Below are 27,533 nucleotides of genomic sequence, written 5' to 3'. Positions count from 1 at the left end.
CACTTGGTCATGGTGTATAATTCTTTTTATACATTGTTCAGTTCAATCTGTTAATATATTGTTGAGGATTTTGCATTTATGTTCATGAGAGATACCAGTCTGTAGTTTCCGCTTCCCCTTTCTTATAACAAAACCTAGACAAAGACATTATTAGAGTAATAGTGGCCTCATAGAATGGTTTAGGAAGTATTCTCTCTGCTGCTACCTTCTAAAACAGATTGTAGAGAACTGGTATAATTTTTTCCTTGAATGTTTAGTAGAATTCACCAGTGAACCCATATGAGCCTTGTACTTTCTAGTATAAAAGGTTATTAATCATTTATTAAATTTCTTTAATAGGTAACAGGCCTATTCAGATTGTATACTTTTTCTTTAGTAAATTTTGGCAAATTGTCTCTTTCAAGGAATTCGTCTAAGATGATCATATTTGTAGGCATTGAATTGTTTGTCGTATTCCTTTATTATCCTTTTTATATCTATTGGACCTGTAGTGATGCTCCCTCTTTCATTTCTGATATTGATAATTTGTGTTCTCTTTTTTTCTTATTTAACTTGACTAGAGGCACAATGCCAGAGAATGTTCAAACTACCATACAGTTGCACTGATTTCACATGTTAGCAAGGTAATGCTCAATCCTTCAAGCTAGGCTTTAACAGTATATGAACCGAGAACTTTGAGATATACAAGCTAGATTTAGAAAAGGTAGAGGAACCAGAGATCAAATAGCCAACATCCACTGGATCATAGAAAATGCAAGGAAAAAAAAAAAAATCTGCTTCATTGACTATGCTAAAGCCTTTGACTATGTAGATCACAACAAACTATGGAAAATTCTTAAAGAGATGGGAATACCAGATCACCTGAGAAACCTGAATGCAGGACAAGAAGCAACAGTTAGAACCTACATGGAATAATAGACTAGTTCAAAATTGAAAAAGGAGTATCTCAAGGCTGTATATTGTCATCCTGCTTATTTAACACATATGCAGAGTACATCATGCAAATTCTGGGCTGGATGAATCACAAACTGGATTCAAGATTGCCAGGAAAAATATCAATAATCTCAGGTATGCAGATGACACCACCCCAATGACAGAAAGCAAAGAGGAACTAAAGAGCCTCTCGATGAAGGTGAAAGAGGAAAGTGAAAAAGTTGGCTTAAAACTCAACATTCAAAAAACTAAGATCATGGCATCTGGTTCCATCACTTCATGGCAAAAAGTTGGGGAAAAAGTGGGAACAGTGACAGCTTTTATTTTCTCAGGCTCCAAAAATCACTGTGGATAGTGATTGCAGCCATGAAATTAAAAGGCACTTGCTCCTTGGAAGAAAGCTATGACAAACCTAAATGGCATATTAAAAAGCAGAGACATCACTTTGCCAACAAAGGTCCGAATAGTCAAAGCTCTGGTTTTTCCAGTAGTAATGTATGGATGTGAAAGTTGGATCATAAAGAAGGCTGAGTGCCGAAGAATCAACACTTTCCCATTGTGGTGCTGGAGAAGACTCGAGAGTCCCTTGAACAACAAGGAGATCAAACCAGTCAATCCTAAAGGAAATCAACCCTGAATATTCACTGGAAGGACTGATCCTGAAGCACCAATACTTTGGCTACCTGATGCGAAGAGCCAACTCACTAGAAATGACCCTGATGCTGGGAAAGATTAAGGGCAAGAGAAGAAGCAGGCAGCAGAGGATGAGATGGTTAGATAGCATCACTGAGTCAACAGAGAAAAGTTTGAGCAAACTCTGGGAGATAATGAAGGACAGGGAAGCCTGGCATGCTGCAGTCCATGGGGCTGCAAAAAGTCAGACACAACTTAGTGACTGAACAATAACAAGAGGCATATTGCTTTTATTGGCCTTTTTCAAAGAACTATTATTTGACTGTATTGATTTTCTCTATTGATTTGTTTTCAATTTCACTAACTTCTGGTATAATTCTTTTTTTTCTTTCTTATGCTTACTTTGGATTTAATTTGCTCTTTATTTTTGCAGTTTGCTAAGGTGGGAATTTAGATTACTGATTTTATATCTTTCTTCTTGTCCGATACCTGCATTCAATGCTGTAAATTTCCCTCTAAGCACTGCTTTTGATGTATCCCTCATACTTTGATAAGTTGTGTTTTCATTTTCATTAGTTCAAAATATTTTTAATTTCTTTTTTTTTCTTTGAACAATATATTATTATTTACTACAACTTTCACTATAAAGATATAGAAATTGAAGCAGTATGATAATGGTGTAAATAAGGTGTATAGGTCAATGAAACATGATAAATAACTTAGGAATAGACCAGCCTGCTGCTGCTACTGCCAAGTTGCTTCAGTCGTGTCCGACTCTGTGCAACCCCACAGATGGCCGCCCACCAGGCTCCTCTGTCCCTGGGATTTTCCAGGCAAGAATACTGGAATGGGTTGCCATTTCCTTCTCCAATGCATGCATGCATGCTAAGTTGCTTCAGTTGTGTCCAACGCTGTGCGACCCTATGGACAGCAGCCCACCAGGCTCCTCTGTTCACAGGATTCTCTAGGCAAGAATACTGGAGTGGGTTGCCATTTCCCTCTCCAACAGACCAGCCTATTCATGGGTAAATTGATTTGTGACAGAAGCGTCAGGGTAAGTCAGTGGAGGAAAGGATTGGCTGTATAACAAATGGTGCTGTAACAGTTGGACATTCACATACATGCTGGGGTGAAAACAAGCCTCAACTGTTTCCTCATACCCTTCGCAAAAATTGCCTTGAAATGGATCAGAAACCAATACATAAGAGCTAAAATATAGAGGACTAGAAGAAAATATGGAAGGACATCTTTGTGATCTTGAGATAGAGAAAGACTTCTTATATAGGACACAAAAAGCATAAAACATAAAAGAAAAAAATTAAATGGACTTCATTCAAAATTTAAAATTCTTACTCTTCAAAAGGTACTCTTAATAGAAGACAAGTCACAGAGTGGGAAAATATATTTATGAAACATTTGGGGGAAAACTTATATCTAAGAATTTTAAAAGAATAATTCTAAATTTATAAAAAGAAACTCCAATTAATAAATGGATGGAAGATTTGAAGAGATAAATCACCAAAGGTAAGTGATTGGCAAATAAGCATATAAAAAGATGTTCATCATTAGGTTTTAGGGAAATGCAAACTAAAAACCACAATAAGAAGCCCTGACTATACTACATAGTATCTGTACTATAGGTACTATAAACCTGACTAGAATGGCTAAAAAGAATTTTAGTAACAGTAATAAGTGCTGACAAGGATACAGAGCAGTTGGTGGGAATACAAATTTTGGAAGTTTGGTAATTTCTTATTCAAGTTAGACAGTCATTTGCCATGTGACTCAGCAATCCCACTCCTGATATTAACCCAAAGATGTGAAAACATAAAAGATCCACACAAAGACACATATCCGAGTGTTCACAGGATCTTTATTTGTAATGGCCAAAAACTGGACACAACCCACATGCCTACATGTATTTATACAACAGAATACAGCAATAAAAAAGAAAGCACCGCTTATACATGCAGCAGCGTGGATGAATCTCCAGAGCATCACACTCAGTGAAAGAAGCCAGACACAAAAGACTATGTGCTCTGTGATTTCTGAATTTGTGGAGAAGGCAAAACCTAAAGACAGAAATCAGGTCAGTGGTTGCCAGGGGCTATGGGCTGGGTAAAAGGATTGACTGCAGAGAGGCAGGAGGGAACTTTCAGGGGTTATGAACAGGTCTTCTGTCTCTATTGAATAGTAGCTACACAAGTGGACACATTGCCAGAATTTACCAAATTTTTATGAAGAATATTAACTTCAATAAAACAAAAAGATGGGGGGTGGGGCAGGGAATCTTGCTCTATATGTTAACTGGCACAGTCCAAAACAGATGAAGAATCTGGAAGGGACAGGATGGCAGAGTGGAAGGACCTTGAGTTCACCTCTTCTCATGAGCACAGAAAAATCACAACTGCTGAAGATCTATTGATGAGAGAGACTGGAACCTACAAAAAAAGATATTCTACCTCCAAAGACAAAAAAGAAACCCCAACAAAACTGTAGGAGGGGCATACTTGAAGTACCACCCAGGTGTGTGACCCACAAGCTAGAGAACAATTATATCACAGAAATTCTCCCACAGGAGAGTTCTAAACCTCATGTCAGACTCCCCAGCCTAGGGGTCCAACATGAGGAGGAGGAGCCCTCAGAACACTTTGACTTTGAAGGCCAGCAGGGTTTGACTGCAGGAGCTCCACAGGACTGGGGAAACAGACTCCACTTTTGTAGGGCACAACACAAGGTCTCCCATACCAGGACCCAGGGCCAAAGCAGTGATATTGTAGGAGCCTAGGCCAGACCCATCTTGGTGGAGGTAGGGGCAGGGAAGGGCAGCTGTAGTCACCCTGGGGATGTGGACACTGGTTGGTGGTGGCAGAGATACTGGAGGATGTCATCTACATGAATGCTCATGGAAGGTAGACATCTTGCCTGGGTCATAAGCGCCAAGGCCTGACCCCACCCAACAGCCACCTTTACACAGGTCCCTTAGCACAGCCCCACCCACCAGACCCAGCTCCACCCACCAGTGGGCAGGCACCAGAAACAAAACTATGATCCTGCAGCCTGCAGAACTGAGTCTGTAAACTCAGGTCAGAACCTACCCTGGAAACAGCTGGTCCCTGCCCGTGCATGATGAGAGGGGAATGCACTGCTGGGCACTTCTCCAAGGTCAAGAAATGTAACGTACCACAGATAGAAAAGGACTATGTTCCAGACGAAGTAAGAAGATAAAACTTCTTAAAAAAGAAAAAAAAAAAAAAAAAAGAATTGGAGTGGAAATAGAAAAATCTACGTGAGAAACAGTTCGAAGTGATGATCATAAAGATGATCCAAAAACTTGGGAAAAGAATGGATGCACAGATTGAGAAGTTACAATAAGTTTTCAGCAAAGAGAAAATATAAAGAACAACCAAAGAGTTGATGAATACAATAACTGAAATGAAAAATACATTAGAAGCAATCAATAGCAGAATAAATGAGGCAGAAGAACAAATCAGTGAGCTCTAGATAGTGGGAGAAATCATTGCCATAGACCAGAATGAAGAAAAAAGAAATGAAGACAGTTTAAGAGACCTTTGGGACATCACATCTAGTAACAGTCACACTACAGGGGCCCGAGAAGGAGCCTGATAGAATATTTCAAGAGGTAATCACTGAAAACTTGCCTATTATGGGAAGGAAACTCACCCAAGTCCAGGAAGCACAGAGGGTCCCATACAGGATTAACTCAAGAAGAAACAAGACATAAAAGCACACAGCTATCAAACTGACAAAAAGTAAAGAGAAAATATTAAAAGCAACAAGGGAAAAGCAACAGATAACACATAAGGGAACTCCCATAAGGCTAGCAGCAGATTGTTAGGCAGAAACTCTGCAGGCCAGAAGGGAGTGGGGTAACAAAGTGATGAAAGGTGCAAACCTACAGCCAGGAATACTCTTCCCAGCAAGGCTCTCATCTAGATTTGATGGACAAATCAAAGGCTTTACAGACAAGCAAAAGCCAAGAGAATTCAGCATTACCAGACTAGCTTTGGCACCCCACTCCAGTACTCTTGCCTGGAAAATCCTATGGATGGAGGAGCCTGGAAGGCTGTAGTCCATGGGGTCGCTGAGGGTCGGACAGGACTGAGCGACTTCACTTTCACTTTTCACTTTCATGCACTGGAGAAGGAAATGGCAACCCACTCCAGTGTTCTTGCCTGGAGAATCCCAGGGACGGGGGAGCCTGGTGGGCTGCCGTCTATGGGGTCACACAGAGTCGGACAGGACTGAAGTGACTTAGCAGACTATCTTTGCAACAAATGCTTAAGAAACTTCTTTAGGAGAAAAAGATCACAACTAGAAACAAAATTATGAAGGGGAAAGCTCACTAGTAAAGGCAAACTTAATAAAGGTAGGAAATCATCTATACAAACACAGTATCAAAACCAGCAATCCTGAGGAGAGCACAAATGCAGGATGTTGGAAATGCATTTGAAATGGGAGACCAGCAACTTGAAACAATGTTTTTTATACACAGACTGCTATATTGAACCTCATGGTAACTGCGATCCACCAGATACACACACAAAAAATCCAAACAACTCTGAAGTTGGTTATCAAATCACAAGAGAAAAGAGGAAAGGAAGGAAAACAGTCCTTCAGTACACCTAACTAAGCTCTTCTGCTTTTGAGCACTCATGCTTCCTTCTGCTCAGATCCTGAATAAGGTACTACAGTAGCTGCCCAACCCTCCAACCAATCAAGGCAGAATTCAAAGAACCTGGAGCAGCCCTGAGGTCCATAGGCTCACATGTGGGACACAGTCCTGCCTAATTTGGGGAATGGACACAGAACTGGAAATAATCAGATATTGTGCTTCACATCAGTATTTTGTACTATGAAAACGTTATCTCTGTTTGATTACTTTGTCATAGTACCTGGACAAACATTTGAAAATTACTAGACATTTTATAATGAGGATAGTAATCAAAATGCATCTTTGTATTATTCTCTGGATATATTTTTTTCCCAATGGTTAAAGCAGATGTACTATGTACATCTAGGTACACAAATAGGCTGATTTGGTTAACCTAAAGTTCAAATCAAATCATGTATAAGCCAGAATATCCCCATACCTCAATATGTAGAAACGTCTTACATCATTTTCCCCTTTTAGCTGTAAATATTTCCATATAAGGCATTGATAAGCAGTACATCTTTCCAACGTTCCCAGAATGGCTCACTTACCTGCTCTCGGTCTATCCATGTCCCTCGGTGACAGGCCTCCTTTTTGTTTATGTATTTGCCTAATTGTCACATTGGGGGAACACTAATCATGAACAGGCTCAGAGGTATGTTAATGAGGAAACGCTTTATCGGCCGTAAGTTTTATCCTTTGTGCCCCACTGCCACACAGACATTGTACTTATGCTCTAAGCAGTCAACTTAAGCCAGCAGTGCCACACATCGTGAGTAGTTACACTCTGTGACAACTTCACTGGACAGTTTTTTTTTTTCCATCCTGAACATTGGGGTCAAAAGTATGGTTAGAAGCAAAACAATAACTTTCCATTAGAAGCCACTGTTACCAAAATCAGATCAATATTCCAGGAGAACTTTGTTTTCTTAACAGAAAAAACAAATTTAGTCTTGCATCAGTTTACTGTTAATAATAATAAAATTCATTTACCCAATGAAATTCAGTCTAATCTTAATCCTGATAGCATACAAAAGTCATTTCTCAAAGTTCCTTTTTCACAAACCTTTTATTATTTTCTGGATCCAAACAGATTTGTCCCTTTTTTTCCCAACAACCAACTATAGGACAAAATCATCATTTTTCCTTAACAATATATCCAGTCTTTATACCTTCCTTCACCAACAATGTATCTCCTACTTGCCTTACACACTGAAATGCTTCCCTAATCATTTTTATGTATCACAATTTTTAACCCTTGAAAACCTGAACAAAACCAAGAACAAGTCATTGAAATATTATACCAGCATTTTCTGATTGGCAAACTGGAGAACATATTTCATAACCTCTAAAGACATACATTTTTCATAGCACAATTTCCAAGCACTTTGAGTTTCCCTCTTGCTCTTGCAAGGAGGCAAAGGTAGATAAATTTAGGTTTGTTTGACCTTTTTTAAACCAATTAAATAGAGCTCCTCTACAAGTTAATCTCAGCAATATTATCCAAAAACACATCGTGAGACACACAAACATCCAGAGATCTCATTGTTTCATCTTTTTATATTTCACGAATTAGCCTTTGCAATTAAACTTATCAGTTTATGAATAACAGGTCAAATTTATACAGTCGATTTTAGAAACCTGCTTTTTCTTTTTCCTCCTCCTCCCCCTCCCCAACTTGGCTTGAAGTTTTCTGATTAACCCAGGGCTGAAGTCCCAGGCAAAGTGGGTTGTGTTTGTATTTCAAGGGCATGATGAGTTAACTTCAAGTTTTCTCCTAGGCATATTTTTGTTTTCTCAGGATCAGAGTTCTGGGGGTGGGGTGGGGAGGTGGGAATTCTATCAAGCTAGCTTTCTGTAACTGCATATATAAAAAGAACCAGGTTTGGGAATTTCAAAAGAGTTTCATCTTAACCAGTTTTTCCAGAATCTAAAGAACACTATTGCCATACGTTAGTTTAAAAAAAAAAAAAAAAAAAACACCTTTAATCATAGTTTCATAGCTTGAATTTTCTTAATGAATTTAACCTGAATTTCTCATTTTACAAAAGACAAAGATACTAGTCACACAGATGGACTACATATTCACACACCAAAAAACAGATCTATCACAAACCATCTCTGAGGGTGACTGGTATAGAATCCCAAAAAAACACTTCCCCAACACAAATGGTCTTCAATGGTAGTTGGACATCAAAACCAACTGGCAAAATGCCCAAATGATACTCAGTGCCCACAGGCAGTCCTCAACAGTAGACAGGTGTCAGAACCAGTTGGCAAGATGCCCAAATAGCACTTGGTGCCCACACACAGTTCTCAATGTCACGCATATATCAGAACCAAATGGCAAGAATGCCCAAATAGCACTTCATACTCACAAATGGGAAGGTTGCCCAGCGCACACCAGTGGACTTATCCCATCTTGGAGCTCGTCACCTCATCCCCAATGCATGTTTCCATTCCACCAAGGAAAAGTGTAGGCTGGCAGCTAGTGCCAACAGGGGAGAAACAGGGAGGATCCTCAAAACAAATGGTTTTGGCAGCTTCTAGGAACGTCCCCCAAATCCTCTTTTCGGAGCCAGCTAGTCAGAAGCAGCAGGCTCACACGTTGTCATGGCCATGGGAAACCCAGGAGAGCCAGGTGTCATCAAGCACAAGAGCTGCAGCAGTCAGCCCCAAGTTGGGCGACAAAAAACTTACTGAAAGTGGGGGTCTCACTGGTCACTCTCAAAAGCCTACAAAGCAACCAGGTTGGTAGAAAGGAAAGTTGGCTTGAGTTTGGATGCCAGCAACCTGGAGGGGATGGAGGCCAGACATCTGTCCAAAAGCCGACTCCCCCCGCCCCACCCCACACCACAATGAAATTAGAGGGCATGAGCTTTTATAGACAGAGTGAGGGGGCTACAGGCAGAAACAGGAGAGTCAGCTCTGACAGTCATCTTGAAATTAGTCATCGGTGGTCTAACCAGGGTCATCTTGATTGTCAATACAGTTAATCTTCAGTTCCAGGATTGGTTTGTCTCCATTTCTTGAAAGCCAGTTCCCAGAGTTGTGGGGGCTTCCCAGGTGGTACTAATGGTAAAGAACCAGCCTCCTACCAACACAGGAGACATAAGAGACACAGGTTCGATCCGTGGATTGGGAAGATCCCCTGGAGGAGATGGCAAGCCACTCCAGTACTCTTGCCTGGAGAATCCCTTGGACAGAGGAACCTGGCAGGCTATAGTCCACAGGGCCACAAACAGTTGGTCATAACTGAAGGGATTGAGCATGCACACATGCACACATGTCATGGCTACAATCTGGTCATCATGTAATTAACTTCTTCCATCTGGTGGGGGTTTCAGTATCTATAACATAACTCACAGGATATGGCTTAGAATATTATTTATAGCCCTTGAGAAGGAACTGAAGGTCCCTGACTATGTTTAATGAATACATTATTATTATGTGGTCTCCTTTGACTGTTTTCTTTTGTTTCCACATGTTCACATTTCTCTGATTAAAGGTATTTTTTGACTCAAGTTTTCCACAGGTAAAAGGCAGGCAGAGGACAAGGCGGGGAGGGGCTGCAAGTGTCACAGGGTTCTGCTCTGTTTCAATGAGAGCTATTAGGATGGTAGCTCTGTGGGCCAGAGTTACATTAAGCATCTAAACTTTATTGTTGAATTTGAGTGGTACTCATCCACCCTGGACCCTAATCAGATCATGGCCAATAACATGAACAAACATTCCTTTGGTATCTTGATATAGCTGAAAAGGGCTTGGTCAAAAGATACACTAAGAAACAACAAATGTGAGATGTACACAGATTCTGGGTTCCTAGAGAATCATGGATTATAGGTTATAGTTCACAATGTCATCAGGAAACTCACCCAACATAGGTTTGTAAAATTACATCAGTGGTGACATAAGGAAGTTGGAAAAAGTAGTGATTGGTCAAGTTGAGTCACAATTAGTCTCAGGTGGGAGCAATTCATCTGATTCTAACAAGCTCCCCTAGTATGCTAAAAGCCACTGATCTCAGACTATACTTTGCATGGCAAACTCATAGACCTCCTTGACACCAGTTTAAAAAGGAAAAAATAGAGTTGACTAACTTGGATCTAAGCCATACATGTAGTTGGCATTAGAACCTGTCAGCCGAGGTGCTGATCTTACCAGAAAAGTAATCATTTATAGAGGGAAAAGACCAACCCAGCCCTGAGGCTCAGAACATGAGGAAGATGGAGCCTGAGGTTGAGGGGTCTGGAAACATGTGTGTTGTGTTAGTTGCTCAGTCGTGTCTGGCTCTTTGCGACCCCACAGACTGTAGCCCTCGGGGCTCCTCTATAGAAATGAAAATAGAGGAAGAATGGGCAGCAGTCATACAAATAGCAACGACGTTGTTCAACCGAATAGATAACCCTTGTTTGAAAAGCAGAGAAGGTAGCCTGGATATTTGAAGTCAGTCCCAGGAACGCCAGATGCAGGACACTAGACTCAGGCACAGAAAAAGTCAAACTTCAGAGTCTTAACAACAAATAACGGAAAGAAACCAGCACAGGCAAACCAACACTGTAAAACAGATGTCCAGAGGCAACCAGGTAGAGTCCCAGAAGTAGGAAGTGAACTTACCTGCTTCATCTTCAGCTTCCAGAAGGAACTGAGCTAGCAAAATCAGGCCTAGTCGCAGAGGAAATAGCACGTCCAGCAAGGAATCCAAGAAGAGATGAGGTGTGGGAGCCGGAAAACTCAGCAAAGGCAGACAAAGTTATGTCTGCTACCCGCATCAAATCCGACGTAAAGTTACGTCATTCGGAACCAATGAGAGGCCTGTATTCCTCCCTACACGTGTGAGTTAAGTGGCTCTAGCTGTGAAAATTGGCAAATAGCGTGAGGGAGGAGGCACGCTGGTAGAGCCCTGAGTCTGAAAGTGAGGTCCCAAATCTGCAGTAGCAGCATTACCTGGAACCTGTTAGGAAATGTAAATTCTCGGTCCTGCTCCAAACCTACCAATCAGAAACCTGGGGTGGTGCCTCCAGGTCATTCTGATACAAGCTCACTGCAGTAGTCTGCTGAAAGCATGGTGGAGAGAGAAGGCCAGGTGCGGTAAAGGACAGTCATTGTAAGTAGGTTTGCTAATGGTGCTTTTAAAGAGCTAGTGAAGAGTAAAGTCTGTTTACAGGAAGAAGAAAGCCCAGTAAAGATAATGTAGAGTAATAATAAAATACGTTCGGTGATTCACAACAACAAAAACCAAAGTGGATGAATGTAAATTGTAGTAAAAAATACAGGTGAAAATTTAATAACTGGCATTAACAATCTTTATCTCTAAAGCTTTTTATTTCCCAGACACATGAATGTGTCTATTGGTAAGGACACTGTCTCTTTCAAAAGTATTTCTCTAGCATGGTAAACCACCTTAGGTAGGTAACTCTTTGGCCAAGCAAGTCATGTAATATAAACATGTAACAGGGTATTCAGAAAAATTGCTAAAAATCCTGATCCAAAAACATGCATCTTCACAAAGTCACACAGTATGATGAAAATGGAGGTTGTTGTTCAGTCAGTAAGTCGTTCCGACTCTTTGCAACCCCGTGGACTGCCGGACGCCAGGCTTCCCTGTCCTTCACTATCTCCCAGTCTGTGCAAACTCATGTCCATTGAATCAGTGATGCCATCCAACCATGTCATCCTCTGTCTCCCCCTTCTCCTCCCACCCTCAATCTTTTCCAGTATCAGGGTCTTTTCCAAATTCCAAAAAATGGAGGTAACAGTGTGTATAGGGTGGATGGGTTGTTGGTTTCTTTTTTCATATTCAAATTTTACCTTCTTGTCTGACCTTATCAATATAGACATCCTCCAACACCACATATTTATCATGTCCCAAACGAATATTATTTCTCCCCCTCAATAATTTTCTGCTTCTGTTTCTCTCCAAAAACTGCTCCTCTTCCTTCTTTTGATTCCTTATTTTAGAGATGTCAGCCACATCTATGTGTTCTCACAGACTCGAAACATAGGTGTCTTCTTGATTCTTCTAATTCTTTTGCCCATTGTTCTTTTGGACTGATTTGTTCAAAGTTTTTGTTTTTTTTTTTTTTTTAATATTAAGGACATTAGCTCTTGTCTGTGTTATATAGGTGAATGTTCCCCAGTTTATGGTTTATTTTTGTATATCAAATTTTCATGTGTGTGTGCTATAGCTGTTTTAAATTTTTATGTGTTCAAATTTATCAGTTTTAGGTTTCTATATAATCAAATTTATCAGTGATTTTCTTTATCTATCAAGCATAGAAGTACTCAGACTGTTTCATTCAGTAAGCATTATGATGACAGGTCTTGGGCCTAAGAACTTTTCAAAAGTCTATAAAAATACTTGAAATCTGAAACAAAATATTTTCACTCCAGAAAAAAAAAAAGCAAAATATAAATAGTTAAATGTTTAACTAAGTATCTACAGATATGACATTATATCAACCTCATTATTAAATTTATCATTCACAAATTTTTTGAAGTACATCTGTATTTTGCTGTGTCCTACCTGAATTTCAGTGGCTCTCAAATTCAGTACTTTCTTTATACTCCTGCCAACACTAGCTAATTTCAAGCGCCCTAAAAGACTACCACAGTCACCTTACACTGTTCTGTCTGCCACAGATATTTAGGTTCTCCAGGTCACTCCAGAATTATCATCCTAACTTAGAGCTGAAATTATGCTACTCCTCTCCTCGTAAGTGCCAAACTTCTCAGTGTGGCTTTCAAGGCTTTGTATAATTTGACTTAAATCCAGACTCTCTGCCTTTGACTCTGTATTGCTTCTCCGGGCCAGCAGACAGTTCCCTCAGCATTCCCCATCCCCTCCTCCTTCCATTAATGCTGTTTTCTCACTCTGCAATGCCTTTCCTTCTCAGTTTATCTGGAATTTTACTCCGTCCTCAAAGCTCAGCATACATACCACCTACTTGTGTGTTTTTCTTGATCCTTCAACTTCCTTCTCCTCTCTTCCACCCACCTCACCTGTCGTGTGTGTGTGTGTGTGTGTGTGTGTGTGTGTGTGTCCCTGTCTGCCACAGCGTTTGTTATATTCATCCTTCTAAATTCCTCAGAGCAGACTGCTGCTGCTGCTGCTAAGTTGAGTCAGTAGGGTCCGACTCTATGTGACCCCATAGACGGCAGCCCACCAGGCTCCCCTGTCCCTGGGATTCTCCAGGCAAGAACACTGGAGTGGGTTGCCATTTCCTTCTCCAGTGCATGAAAGTGAAAAGTGAAAGTGAAGTGGCTCGGTCGTGTCCGACTCCTAGCGACCCCCATGGACTGCATCGCACCAGGCTCCTCCACCCATGGGATTTTCCAGGCAAGAGTGCTGGAGTGGGGTGCCATTGCCTTCTCCCCCTCAGAGCAGGAGTCTTACCTATATCTTTGCTAGAACTGGTATAGTATATGTTCAATAAAACACTCATTGAATCAAACCCCTTACCCTTCTTGCTCTCCCTTTGTTTTAAAACCTTTTGTTGTTGCCATTGTGTAATATATCACACTACAGAATTGTATATAAAATAAATATGAAAATTTTAAAATGTAGCTTTAAAAAATTGTATCTACCACATAGTTTAAGAAAGTGAAAAAAAAAAAGGGAACATTGCTGATGTCTTTGAAACCCCATGTATGCCTATCCAATTACATGGACTTCCCTACAGGGCCCCCAGGTTAACGCTCAAATTTTGTATCACTGTTTTCCCTTATAGTTTCATTACAGATTTGTGTCTCTGGACAATGGTGTTTAGTTTTGTCTGCTTTTAAAATTTTAAGTGGAAACATGCTGTGTGTGTTCTTCTGACTTGCTTTTTTTCCTTCAACCTTAAGACCTGGAGACGAACTCCTATCATGTGAAACTATAGTTCATTAGTTTTCCTTGTTGTGTGGGGATTTCATAGTAAACAGTATTTTATTTTTACACGTTATTCTCAATGGGCATTTGGGTTGTTTACATTTGGAGTCTTTCACAGACAGGGCTACTGTATGTCCATTCTTGCAGGTGTGTTCTGGAGAACATACACAAAGGTTTCTGAAAAGTATATAACCAGGAGTAGAATTGCTGGGTCCAACGGTGGGCATTTGTTTAGTTTTAACGTGTAATGCCAACTGGTTGTCCAAAGTGAGGCACGGTGTGCGCTCCCCACAGTCCGGAGGGGAGCTCCCCCTGCTCCATGCTTGGTATTGTCTCAGTTTTTGGTTTTCAGCTCTCTAGTGGGTATGAAATTTTTTCTTTCCATGATTACTAATGTGGTTGCTCATCTTTTCGTGTTTACTGCCACTTACGTTTGATCCTCTGTGAAATGCCATTTCTGCCGTTAGCCTGGTTGTCTCAGCGCCCTACAGTTTAATGGAGCTCTGTTTCCTCCCTGATCTTCGATGCCAGCACTGTCATAAATCAAGTTTCTCTACATGTGCACAAGAATGGATGGCTGTCTTCTAGCCTTTTGGTCTGGGGGCAGTACTTCATGATAAGTTTTGATGTCTATGGGTCCTTTTCCTCTTCACATGCCTTGCGTGGTGGGTGCCTTTTGTTTGTTTTCTTTAGAGGGATGGTCTGATTACTAGGCCACTGTTTTTGTTTTAGTTTAACTAATTTTAAAGTTCAGTTAGTTACCCACTTACTCCCTCTTCGAAGACAAAAGTTTTTTCTTCAACATTTACAGTGTTTTTAGCCTTTTGACTTCGCTTACAAACATATCATTATTTTGATCAAAGTAAAAGAAATACTTCAACTAGTTTTTGTTCCTTCCCTTCATTCCCATCCTGAAGAATAGAGTCTAAAAGCCTCACAATTCAAAAAAATGTCTTTGTCTGACTGTCGGCTTCTGGGCAAGCACAGGGGTAAATTTGATTTTCCTAATACCAGCAAATCCACTGTTACAGCACTGTTTCGTTCCAAGGCCTGATCACCCCCAGTCTGTCACATTGCTCGTTTTTCACAATTTCTTATTGCTCAGCACTTGCCTTTCCTGCTGAAGTACAGTGGTTTCTCTTTGTCTCACAGTAACGTGGTTTCCATATTTGTTGATTTCCCCATCAGCTGCTGCCTGTGAGTTTTTGGACATTGTGGAGCTGCTGCTCCAGTCCGGGGCCGACCCCACGCTCCGAGACCAGGACGGCTGCCTGCCAGAGGAGGTGACAGGGTGCAAAGCAGTTACTTTGATGTTACAGCAGCACACGACAGGCAAGGCTTAATCAAAAGACTGGAAAACTACGGTCCACAACAGCGCAGGGCTCCAGTGGTGGAAGAAAACTGCAAAAATGACACGTCTTTTGCCGCCCATCTTTGGTATATGTTGGCTAATAAAATCAGTTGTGAGGAACTGGAATTTTGAAGTCTCAGCAGTATATTCTACTTGCATACATTCTGGCGAGTTCCGTTTTGGTGATGAACGTGTACTGTGCATAATACAGTCCAATTCCGCTGAGCGTGCTCTGAAATTTATCACTGTTCTAGAGGCTGGGACAGGAGGAGATGTGTCGTATTTCACAATATTAAACATGGCTGCTCTTTTAGAAAACACACACACAGAAGGGAAACAGACCCAGCAGTACTACACTGACAATTAGAGAAAGTTCCATGAAACCCCAATATTGGCATGGAGCTCGGACAATTTCCTGGCATTTGGTACAGCTGGTCTGAATAAGTAGCTAAAGTGTCTATTCTTTTGTTAGACAGAATTGGGAAGCTAAAACAACCAGATTCACTGAATACCTAAGAATCGTGGGCATTTTAGGATGGAAACACAAATTCTGAACAATTCACTGGGTAGGTCAGGATTCCTTAACTCACCTTCACAAAACAAGGAGGAACCTCCCTCAAGCCCTTTTCACTGGCTATAATGTCCCTGTCGCATATGGCAGCAGTCTCTATGACTAGCTCAGGCCTCAACTGTTAGGCCTGTTGGGGTCTAACATGAAATAGCCATAGTGCTCCAGTACTTAGGTGTGATAGAAGTTATTTCTGGACAGCTTCTATTTTTTATTAAAAATATAAACAACTATACCACAGGTTTTATTTAAAGGACAGACAAGTGTACCACTGTTGAAACTGGCTCCCCTTTAAGCCTCAAGAACTCCATCTGGGGAGTTCCTTAACATTTCTTATTATGTAAGGAAAGTATAGATAGTTGTCAGTGGAAGAGAAATAAAGAAACAAGTTGAGATGCAGAGATGACCATTTAAAAGATCATTTTTCTAACATATCACTCCTAAGATAACAAGGAATAAACTTGCTTAGTGGCACCCTCAGCAATGGACAAGAGTTGCATTAGCTCAACCAGCCCCTCCAGAGCAGAAATGAGGCATATTACATAATACTGCTTATTTTGTGATTTTTCTAATGTCTAATTTTCTGAGATGTAAACCAAAACCATTCACCAAGATTATTCATTTTTTAAATGACTGCTTAATTATCTGTGGAAGAGATATGCACATTAGTACATCCTGAAATGTTACTGTAATTCTAGCAGAGCCTTCTCTTTGTTATCTCTTCTTTTCCCACAATCCCAGCTACATGGCAACCTCCTGTTCAGCTAACCTCATGTTCCACATTAATTGAATGTGTTTTAAGAAACATTATTCATTATTTACAGTAAAAGCGACCAAGACATTGCATACAGCTTTTAACTGATAGTACTTTGTGCATTTTTAGGACATTAGCAAATCAAAAAGTGTTCATTCATTTCCGATTTACAGAGTAGTTATCTGAGGAAGAAGCTATCAAGAAACTCCTTTTTTCATCTCTTGTTTGTAATTCAACCTTGATATTTCTTAGACAAGTGTTTAATAAGCTATTTTGCCACATCTAAAACTATATAGTTGTTTTTAAATAAAGAATGTAATTTGGCTTTTATTACTTTGATTTTAAAGGTTTCAGATTTGCACTGAAAGCTATCACTAGAAACAGTCATCAACTTAACATTTTCAAGCACATTCTAAAATCAGTTTCCAAAATCTCTATGCTTTGGTCACCAGTATCTAAATTTTCAAAAACCTTGCTGTCGTATATAACAATCTATGGATCATCTCCCTGTGCCTTATTAAGGGGAAGGTTTCATCCATAAATGTCAAAGAAAACTGGATCTTGATTTGCTTTCATTCCCCTTAAATGACTGAACAATTACTTAGTGCATCACACGTCAGCTTTCACGGGTGGCTCAGGGTTTCCCTGGCGGTTCAGATGGTAAAGAGTCTGCCCACAATGTGAGAGACCCGAGTTCGATCCCTGGGTTGGGAAGATCCCCTGGAGAAAGAAATGGCAACCCACTCCAGTATTCTTGCCTGGAAAATCCCTTGGACGGAGGAACCTTGTGGGATACAGTCCACGGGGTCGCAAAGAGTCGGACACGACTGAGCGCCTAACACACACACACACATCACACATCAGCCAGATCACGAGCTCCATTGCCAAAGCCGCACTGCTTACCTTCAAAGAACACAACTGTACTGGACCAGAAAGCTGTTTCACTTCCTCAGATATGTGGCGAACCACTTTTTCATATAGTTCAGCAGGATAAAACTAGGACATACTTTATTTGAGTGTAAGTTTGGTTTTGTTTTGCAGATTTTTGTTTTTCCTGGACAGATTAGTGATGTTCAAGCCAATTAGCATTTGAAAATGTTCTAGAAAACCGTTTTCTGAAGGTTCATTTCCTCTTTCTTTCTTGGCCATGCCAAGCAGCTTGTGGGATCTTAGTTCCCCTACCAGGAATGGAACCCATGTTCTCAGCAGTGAAAGCATGGAGTCCTAACCACTGAACCGCCAGGGAATTCCCTAAAGGTTCAATTCTAATCATGGTTCAACAAAAACTTAAGAGTAATCAGTCTCTTTTTTTCCTTAATGTTTACTGGGATTGGGATTTCATTTACCTTCATCCTTGGTTCGAGTTCTCTGATTTATTATTTTTAGTGTACATGAGTATTTTTTTAAGTTTTTATCTTATACTGGAGTGTAGCCATTAACAATGTTGTAATAATTTCAGGTGAACAGCAAAGGGACTCATCCATACATATGCCTGTATCCATTTGTCCCCAAATTCCCCTCCCACTTAGTCTGCCACATAACATTAGGCAGAGTTCCCTGTGCTATTCAGTAGGTCCTTGTTGGTTATCTATTTTAAATATAGCAGTGTTGTACATGAGTATTTTAAAAATCGAGTCTCCACTGTGTTCCCAAACTGGAAACTAGTTGGCTTGGAGGCCTCATAAAGTAATGGGTAACTAGAGACATTTGTCAGAGTCATGAATAGTTACTTTTTGCTACTTCACCACTAGCATTTTCTAGACTATTTACAGTTTACCATCTACTTTCACCTCGTTCTCAATTCCACACTTATTCTATTGTCTTGTCCCCTGGCCACCTCTGTGGATGTGTGTGTCTAAACACAAAAGCATGCCCAGCCCCATTTTCCTATCTCCTTAATACAGTGAAAAGCGGAACGTGTTGCTTTTTGTTCTTTTCCTTTTCTGAAGATATTGTGATCAGAACAAAGTTAATAACTCTGTATTTAATATTTATTCAACACTGTCATTTACTTGGCCCTCAACCAACTCACATAAGAGGCCCTGAATGCCATTACAGTAGTCTTGATAACACACTAGGGAAAAACAAGGAATGAAGAGAGAATCATGTAAGCAAACATTATAAAAAAGGCAAAAGAAAGCATGTGAATTACTGTTACCTTGAGAACTCTAGCTTGAGTCAACTACACCAGTGTTCTTAACTCTTGCAGAGTTCCGGCTCATTCTTCCCCTAGAACACAGTGTTGTACATGAAACCTTGAGGTCTCCTGAAGCCCATCTCTGAACTCCATGGGGTCTGTGAATCCCATTTAGAACCCCTTCTTTTCTGTCTTCTTGTTACCATACTTATGAGAAATCTTTTGTTGACTTGAACCAATTTTCACAGTTTTAAGTGCTTCTACTGGATGATGTATAGGGTCTTGCTGTGTCTTTTTTTATTATTAAAAAAAAATGTTCATGATTTCAACAATATATCTAGACTACAGTTTTATCACTGATCACCACAGTTGGAAATTTTTAAAGAAGTCTGGGCCAAAAAGTTGGACCCTAAACTGATTCTGCTGCAGGGTAGAAATGAGCCCATGTGTTCAATTCTGTGTGACTAATGATGGCTTTTTATATGCATTAGCTCTTTTGACTTTTCAGAATGCTTTCATGGGCATTATCTAATCTATCATCCCTCCACAGTACTGTAGAGTAGGTAGTGCAGGGGCTCTTAAGGCCACTTAAAGGAGGATGAATCTGAGATATTAACAGGTTACTTAAATTGCCCAAGATCACAGAGCAGTAGCAGAGCCATAGTTGAGACCAAATCTGCTGAATCTCAGCCCTTTTTTGGTCCACAAAATTCATGTGAAGTTTTAAAGCTCCTCCTGCATTCAATCCACAAACATTTCTTGAGAGCCTTCTAAATGACAGGCGTTGTTCTAGGCCACTGTCATTCCCTTTTCCCATTATCATGGATATTGAAAAGTACTTATATGATGTTATCTCAAAATACTGGCATTGGCAGGCGGGTTCTTTACCACTGCACCACCTGGGGCCACACAGGAGATTTTGGAAGCTATCTTATTTTAGAGCTTCCCGATGGCTTAAGCAGTAGAGAATCCACCTGCAATGTAGGCGATGCAGGTTCAGTCCCTGATTGGGAAGATCCCCTGGAGGAGGAAACAGCGACCCACTCCAGTATCCTTACCTGGAAAACTCCATGGACAGAGGAGCCTGGCAGGCTGCAGTCCATGCGGTTGCAGAGAGTTGGACATGACTGAGCACACGCATTCAAAGATATTGCATGGACTATCTTGAAAAGTCTCATAGAAATTCACAGGTTAATAATCAAAAACTAAATCATTTAAACCTACTATAACTATGTTTCTAATAAAGAGACAAGAAGTCAGCCAACTGGACACATACTGTTATCTCTGATGCTTGTTAGGTAGAAGGGTAGCAACCAAAGTATTGTATCTAGAATCTTTTCTATCTTTTTTTTAACGTTTCAGCATTTTCTTGATGAAAGGTTGTCATAATCCATTGAACCTTTCTATTAAATAGGTATTTCTTAGCTTTCTGCCAGGTTTAACTACTTGGCTATGGGTTATTGTTCCATGTACAATATAGCATCTTTGAGGATTAATGAACAAGGTGTGTTACTGGAGCAGAGCTGAGCCTGGGTTGCAGAAGGGTTAGTGCCCAGGCTAACATATGCTTCAGCTGAACATGAGACTTTCACATGTTTTTTTAGCATTTAATGGCTGAAACATGAAGGCTTTCATCAAACTTCAGGTCCCTAAATGATCACCTTCATAAGTAGATGTTTATCACAAAAAGGTGTGTAACCCATAAGTAATAAAAATGTCGAGTTCAAATATATTATTGAGTGAATTTTAAATCCTAATCCTTAAGGCATTTGGAGTCAAATGTTTTAATAGTAGCCATAATATTATAATTGATGAATTTTAAGATGCACATTTTTTCACATTTTAATGTATCCAAAATTGTATATCTTTTATAAACAATGTCATAGTTGAATTGGCAGCATTTTTTTCTTAGTAACACATAAACTGCTGTATCTTAAAGTCAATACATTTTAACATTAATGATGTAACAGTAATTACACCTTACCTTGTATAGGACTTTATACATAAGCATCTTAAATGAAACTCAGAATTATAAAAGTAGAAATAATTGGTATTTTCTCTATTTTACAAATGAGGAAATTGAACTCAGAGTTGTTAGGGAAATTGTCCGAGGTTATACACGTATAAACAGTGGAAATGCCCAGCTTTACATAGGCTTTATTATATATCAAGCACTTCAATATACACAATCATATCTTTCCAGAATCAGGGTGGTTATTCAAACCTGTGATACCAAGTCCCAAGTTTTCCCTGTACCACCTTATCAGGATAAGCTAAAGCAACACCAAAAGTAACCACAGAGGTTGAGGATTTAAAATCTTCTTCGTGGATTTTATATACACATGTTGGACTTTCTCCTTGTAGCGTAAAAAGACTTCAGTGCAATCTTTTGTAATCATGTGATTTGAAAAATTATTATGATCGTTACTGAAGCTTTACCTTGAGCATCTTTAATTATTTCAGAAACTATTCACAGTTCCTTCATCAGAGGGATTTAGGTCAAAGTGCAGTAATTATTAGAATGAAGGGGAAAAAAGCTTCCTTGTTATACTTATCATCTAACATTTATTATGCACCAAGTATGATCAATTTTTCAAATACACATTAATTGGCATTACACTAAAGGATTGAACAGGAAAGGCTATTTAATCTCATCTTTATTCACTTACCCTTGAAATATTCTTGTCATGCTCCTACCTGAAAAGCAGAACTTAATGGCTTAATCCTTGTATGGATCATCATAGTTATTGGGAGTTCGTGGCTTTTTATTTATTACTATTTTTACTTTTATATATAAATCATTCAAATTCTTCCATGTTTTGTTATATCACTTCTCCTTTGCATGGTTATAAAATAAATGTCATTATTGTATATTTTTACTTTCTCTTGGAAATTCATGAATTGGAGTCATTTCTGAGGGCAGTATGCCTTCCTCCACCAACAGAAAGCTTCCTAGCCCTAAAAACCAGATTAAGATGGTCACAAAGTACAAACTAGTTTACACTCAGAACAGATTTCTTCTCACTTTCTTCCTACATATCTTAGAAGGAATGAACATGAGTCCTTCCTAGAACACCGAAGTTACAAACAGAAAGTGAACATCCAGGAGCTGCCCGCCATAACATGCTCTGCCTCATGGTAGAACTCTAAGCACTCAGGGTGGGTTATTCTTGAAAAAAAGTGAAAGTGTTAAGTCACTCAGTTGTGTCCAACTCTGTGATTCCATGGACTATAGCCCACGAGGCTCCTCTGTCCATGGAATTCTCCAGGCAAGAATACTGGAGTGGGTTGCCATTTCCTTCTGCAGGGGATCTTCCTGAGCCAGGGATTGAACCCAGGTCTCCTGCATTGCAGGCAGACTCTTTACCAACTGAACCACCAGGGAGGCAGAAAAAGACCATCTGAACCTAAGTTTACTAGATGCAGTGGCCGAACCTCAGAGACTGTGAGGGCATTAAGGAGTAGAGAGGTGCCTTTCCACGGCCGCCCTAGGCAGCAGCAGCAGCAAATTCATCATCCACACTGCAGCCAGGATTTATTTTTCCTCTCACTTGTGTAGCAACCCTGGTTTCCATTTTAATATTTAGAAGGTAAGTTCAGTTGATGGACACTTTGTGTAATAAAAAGCTCTTTTAAAGTACGTGCACACATACACACTCAGGATAAAAAGTGGCACCGCCAGTGGCTGTGGCTTTCATGGAGTACATTTGCAGAGCCCAAAGCTTACTCCTGGATATGTTTACAGCACTTTAGCTCTGTTTGTGAGTTTGGACACCTTCCAAAAAAAGAAGAGAAAGACATATATTATTGTTTATAATCTGCTTTATTCCAGCAAACCTTGACTGAACAGACTTGTGGATTGCTGTTTAAATCCCTCAGTGCCTTTAACTACCGATACAGAAAGTGGTTAATGCGCATTCTAAACGAAGCTTGGCATCCACTCCAGGAAATCACTTTAATTGAGAAGCATTAAATGTTAAAATGATTCTGAAAAAATAATAAAGCCAGCACACATATTGAGTATAAAAGTCCTGGCCCATCCGCCATATAGGTTCTTGGTTATCATATTCCTGTAGACTGGGGGAGCTGTAAGCGTGACAGGTGTCAAAAAGAGTGACGATCAATTCCCTAGGTTACAGGCAGCCCCCATCAGCTGGCCAGGGAGCAGGCAACCTTCACCGTCTCTATTTAGAGATGAGGAGAAAGCTGTCAACTTTATAAATGTTTGTCCCAGGTGACTAAAATATGAGATTTAACCCCAAAGTCCTTGCCTGAGCTCTCCACTGCTGTACTGAAGCCATCTGTTGAAACCTATTTACCATTTTAATGGCCTTTAAAAAAAAGAACCTGCTTATTTCCAACTCCAAGTGTGTGCCAAGACCATTTTGGGGGGTTTATATTTTATCTCTCAGGAAGCAATTTTTCCTTTCCAAAACCCCCAAGCCCCTCTCAACCAAGAGGAGATCCTGGTCCAGGGTTGGCATGCAAGTGAGAGAAACATAAATCTTAAAAAAAAAAAAAAAAAAGAAAGAAAAAAACTCTCAAAGAATACACACACACACACACACACACACACACACATTAACTGAGTCACTTTGCTATATAGCAGAGATTGGCCCAACATTGTAAATCAACTATACTTCAGTTAAATAAATAGATAGATGATGATAGACAGACAGATGATAAACTCTCCCCCAGCTCTAGAGAAAGCCTAACCTGTATCAGCCTTGAAAGTTCTGGCCATTTCAGTGATCTCCTCAACAACCTGAAGGATGAATAAGTCACATGGAAACCTTTTCCTCCTTCTGTGGGAAGGGAAGACATACATTCTGTCAGGGACATCTGTGACTTGTTAGTTTAATTACAAAATAACCTACTACTTAATAACATACCTAAGTTCAGTTTTTGTGTTTTAACGGGGGAGATGGCCAAAGGAAGAATCACCAAAGGAAAGAATTCTAAAGGAAAATCCTGACGTCATATTAGACAGAAGTGAGAAAAGAAAACGAAGGAAAAAATGACAAAGGGAAAAATGTTCCGTGGAGAAGCCACGCCCACTTTCTCTGACAGAATGCTGAGGGCAGCAGCTGATCATTCAGAAGACCTTAATAGTTTGGATGGGTTGCTTTTATTACTTCTTTTAGAATTATAGTAATAAAAGTTCCCTCTTCCTAGTGATTTGGCCCCATTTTATACCCTCCCTCCTAACTCACAGTGTCTCCCCAGCAGCAGAGACTGAGCTGACAGTGCTTATTTCCCTGAGACAGTCATGACCCACACAAGCACCCAGACCCAGCTCCATGGCTCCCCGCTCACTGCACAGGCTGCAGAGGAGGAGATTCATCAGGAGTTCCAAATGATGAAACTGAAATAGCCTTCTAGGAGACTTGGCACAGGGCGGCAACAATTTTCCACTTAGACTGTACAGGCCAATTTTTAAACTAGGTCTCAAATACCAAATCTAGGAAGAGACATTCAGTTACGTTGAGGATCACCTACCTTTCTTGTGATTTTACTTCTGGTTTGGCAACTGGTTAGAATTTACAACATACTGACTTGCCTTTGATGGCTTATTAGCCTTTTCTGATTTTTGCTGAATAGCTCAGAAAGAGGTGGAAAACACTGACTGCTAAGTCTTTGATCTCCTGAGTTTGTGTCTTATTTCATTCTTTCTAGCCAGTGATTTCTTTTCTTTATAATTCTTTCCTTTATTCTTCTTTAGACAACTGTCCTTTTGGAAAGGCCACTGTCAGAAGAGAATCATGCTCTCCAGGAGCTGGTCTGTAGGGACCAAACCAAAGGGAAAAAAAGGAAAAAAAAGTTGGTGCTACCACTGTCTATGGAGGCTGAGAATACAAAGTATTCCAGGATAACTAGTAGCTAAACAGGTGATGAATAAGCTATCTCTGCCCATTCTTCTTAGCCAGACTCCATCTGTACTGTCTAACAAAACTTTCTGCGATGATAGAAACATATCCAAATACAGTAACCTCTAGACACTTAAAATAGCTATTGAGCACTTAAAATATGGCTGGTGTGAGGCACTAAACTTTTTATTTAATCGATTTAAACTGAAATAGCCACAAGTGGCCAATAGTTACCATATAGTTCAGTGCACCTCTGTTTGGATCTTCTCGTCAAACAAACAAATCTAATCCCTAATACAAAAAGCACTAGTTTTTCCTAGATGGAACCCCAGCTCTAAAGAAATGTCATTACTTTAAACTTTTTTATTAAGCAATCTCTGTTGCTCTTTCCACTCTAGCAAAACTTCAGGTCCTGCACATTAATAAAGTCTCCTGCAGATTAAAAAAAAAAAAAAAAAAGAATGGAGATTTTCCTGGAAAAGCTTGTCCAGGCTTTTCTATCACTGAAGAGGTGTTTCTATCGCTCTGTTCACCTCTCACCCAAATACACTCATTTGCACATCTTTAGGGAGAAAACGTATACATGTCAAGGACTTCAACAACACAAGAGGACAGCTCTTTTCTCTTCTCTGCCATCACTGCGTGCAGCTGAATTCGCTCCTCTCGTCTTCTCACAAGACTTTCAGGATCATGTGATTCCTGGCCAAGAAACAATAGCAGAATCATCCCATTTCCCCAACAGATTCGAATGAAAACTGGTAATAAAATTGGGTATAACTCCAGAAGAAGACACTGGAGAAGAACCAAGCTGGGTCTAGAAGGGCCTCACGTATGAAGTGGAACGCATTCGTGCTATGTCAAGGTCACCCACATCCTCAACCAAGCAAATCACAGTAGTGAGAACATGACTGCTGTCTGAGCAGCTCATGCAAGAGACAGAGCTTGACTCCTAATGTTTCCTGTTTCCTCACTAGTGTCCTGTGTGGCTCAGTATTAAACATGTGAAACCTTTTTAAAAAAATGCAACAGGACAAATGGTAACTAAATATGGAATCAACTAGTTTTCTCTGCCCATTCCTTAAGCCTTGAAACAGAGGACTGGGCCCCAGAAAACTGAAAAAAGAAAAATTATTAGAAAAATCAGAGAACTTCCTCTACCCAACCCTTTATTGCATAGCACAGGTATTTGCAGTTGTAAGTAGCTCCAAATTCAGAGGTGTACCTTGGGTTTCCTTCTGGCGATGAAAGGGATCTATGTCAGCACAGCTTTGTATTCTATTACATCAAGAGAAAAACATTCCAGAAAGCCAAATGAAAAGCAAGACACACTGGCTTCTAAAGAATTTCCATATTTATTTGACATAGTTTTACCATACACATCTCATCATGCCAACACACAGGAGGCACATACAAACAAACGCACCAGCTTCTGTGTTCCAGTCACATGGCCATAAATAAGGATGGGTGGGTCCTTTTTTTTTTTCCTTTTTCTTTTTTTCCCAGGAAATGAGACTCCATTTCTTTTTAACTATACAAAATTTACACTGCGAAGGGTGAGGGCGACAATCCAGAGCTTAGGGGATCTGGGGCTTTGAGGTCTGAATGCAAGTTCAGAGCAGCGTCTGAGATGCTGCAGCCCTGAACCTGCGTGTTTGGCTAAACACAGTCCTCAAGCGGGGAACGTACAAATGGTTCTTGTCTCTAGGTAGGCGGCGGGTGAGCGTGGGGGGTCCGGCTCTGTCCACCTGTGCTCTGCCTCCCGAAGCAAAGGGATGCTTGGCGCACCTCCCAGACCTGCAGCTGACTCCTCACCAGAGCTCGCAGCTGAAACTGTGCTTTCCGTGTGGTCCTACCAAGCAGTGGGGATGGGGTGACTTTGCTGCACTCTCTCTTTTTGGCTCCAGTCACCGTGTTAGAGCAGTTGGAGCAACGACTGCAAAAAGGGCCCATCGACCAATCCAAGAAAGAGAGAGGCAGTGATGTGCTTTTTATTTAGCTTTCAGCATGCCCAGCGCCCTTCAGCAGCAGGCAATAAAACAAAACTCATTTCCGCTTAATTGAATTTTTCTTCATCTCACGGTTTCCAATTTTTAAAGTGCAATGTTTAAAAATGAGCCTCCTCGGTCCTTCCAGACCCTGCTGGCTGAGGAGGTACGGTCATTATTTCCATGGTTATAACCAAGTGGTCAGAGGGAGGGGGCGAGCGGGGGTGCGGGTGGTGGACGGTGGCCTGTCACACAGCACACAGCTGTTGCTAAGCTGAAGCCTTCAACCCCTCTGGCCAGGAGGCAGTTGTATCAGAATAACCAGCTCGAGCTTCAGAGACGCTAACGTCTTTTGTTTGTCAGATTTCTTATACTTCTTGCAAAGAGAACTTCACTACAAAGATCTAACGGCCCCCAGGGATCTTTATCAGAGTTTATATTTTACATTGGCCTAAAAAAAAAAAAGACACCTTATTGAACGACACTGCCAAATGCTTTTCTTCTGTCTTAATTTTGTCCTCTTTCCCTGGTGTTTCATGGTATTAGTGTACATGAACAATGTTATCAATCTGGTAGTTGATTTTCATTTTATAACTGTCAGATGAGGCAAAAAAGAAAAAGCACAAGGTCAGAAAGGAGTTGGCTTCAGGGGGCACTGCCAGTTCCTGAAGGACTGGGTTCCAGGCTTCCCCACAGTGTGGTTTACCCAATGGCCGGTTTAGCCCTGGCATTTGGGATTTCCTCCCTGGTCTGACCC

At 40.5% G+C, this 27,533-nt stretch overlaps 1 protein-coding gene across 4 annotated transcripts in view; it reads left to right on the top strand.

The window, feature by feature from the left end:
• The window catches only part of ACBD6 (acyl-CoA binding domain containing 6), a 205,881-nt gene extending 179,033 nt beyond the window's left edge, over positions 1 to 26,848 (top strand). Inside the window, exon 8 of one of the 4 annotated variants that reach the window (XM_027565486.1) lies at positions 24,647 to 26,848. In XM_027565486.1, coding sequence (XP_027421287.1) covers positions 24,647 to 24,711 — 65 coding nt within the window. In that variant the 3' untranslated portion in view covers positions 24,712 to 26,848. Of the gene's footprint in view, positions 1 to 1,999; positions 2,023 to 15,302; positions 15,592 to 24,646 lie in introns of those variants that run through there. The other 3 variants (XM_027565485.1, XM_027565488.1, XM_027565489.1) reach the window with 3 other exon arrangements.
• The last annotated feature ends 685 nt before the right edge of the window (positions 26,849 to 27,533 follow it).

The sequence above is a fragment of the Bos indicus x Bos taurus genome, chromosome 16 (assembly GCF_003369695.1).
Source record: "Bos indicus x Bos taurus breed Angus x Brahman F1 hybrid chromosome 16, Bos_hybrid_MaternalHap_v2.0, whole genome shotgun sequence".
NCBI lineage: Eukaryota > Metazoa > Chordata > Mammalia > Artiodactyla > Bovidae > Bos > Bos indicus x Bos taurus.
The sequence above is the reverse complement of the archived record's forward strand: the minus strand, read 5'-3'. Positions and strand labels throughout refer to the sequence as shown.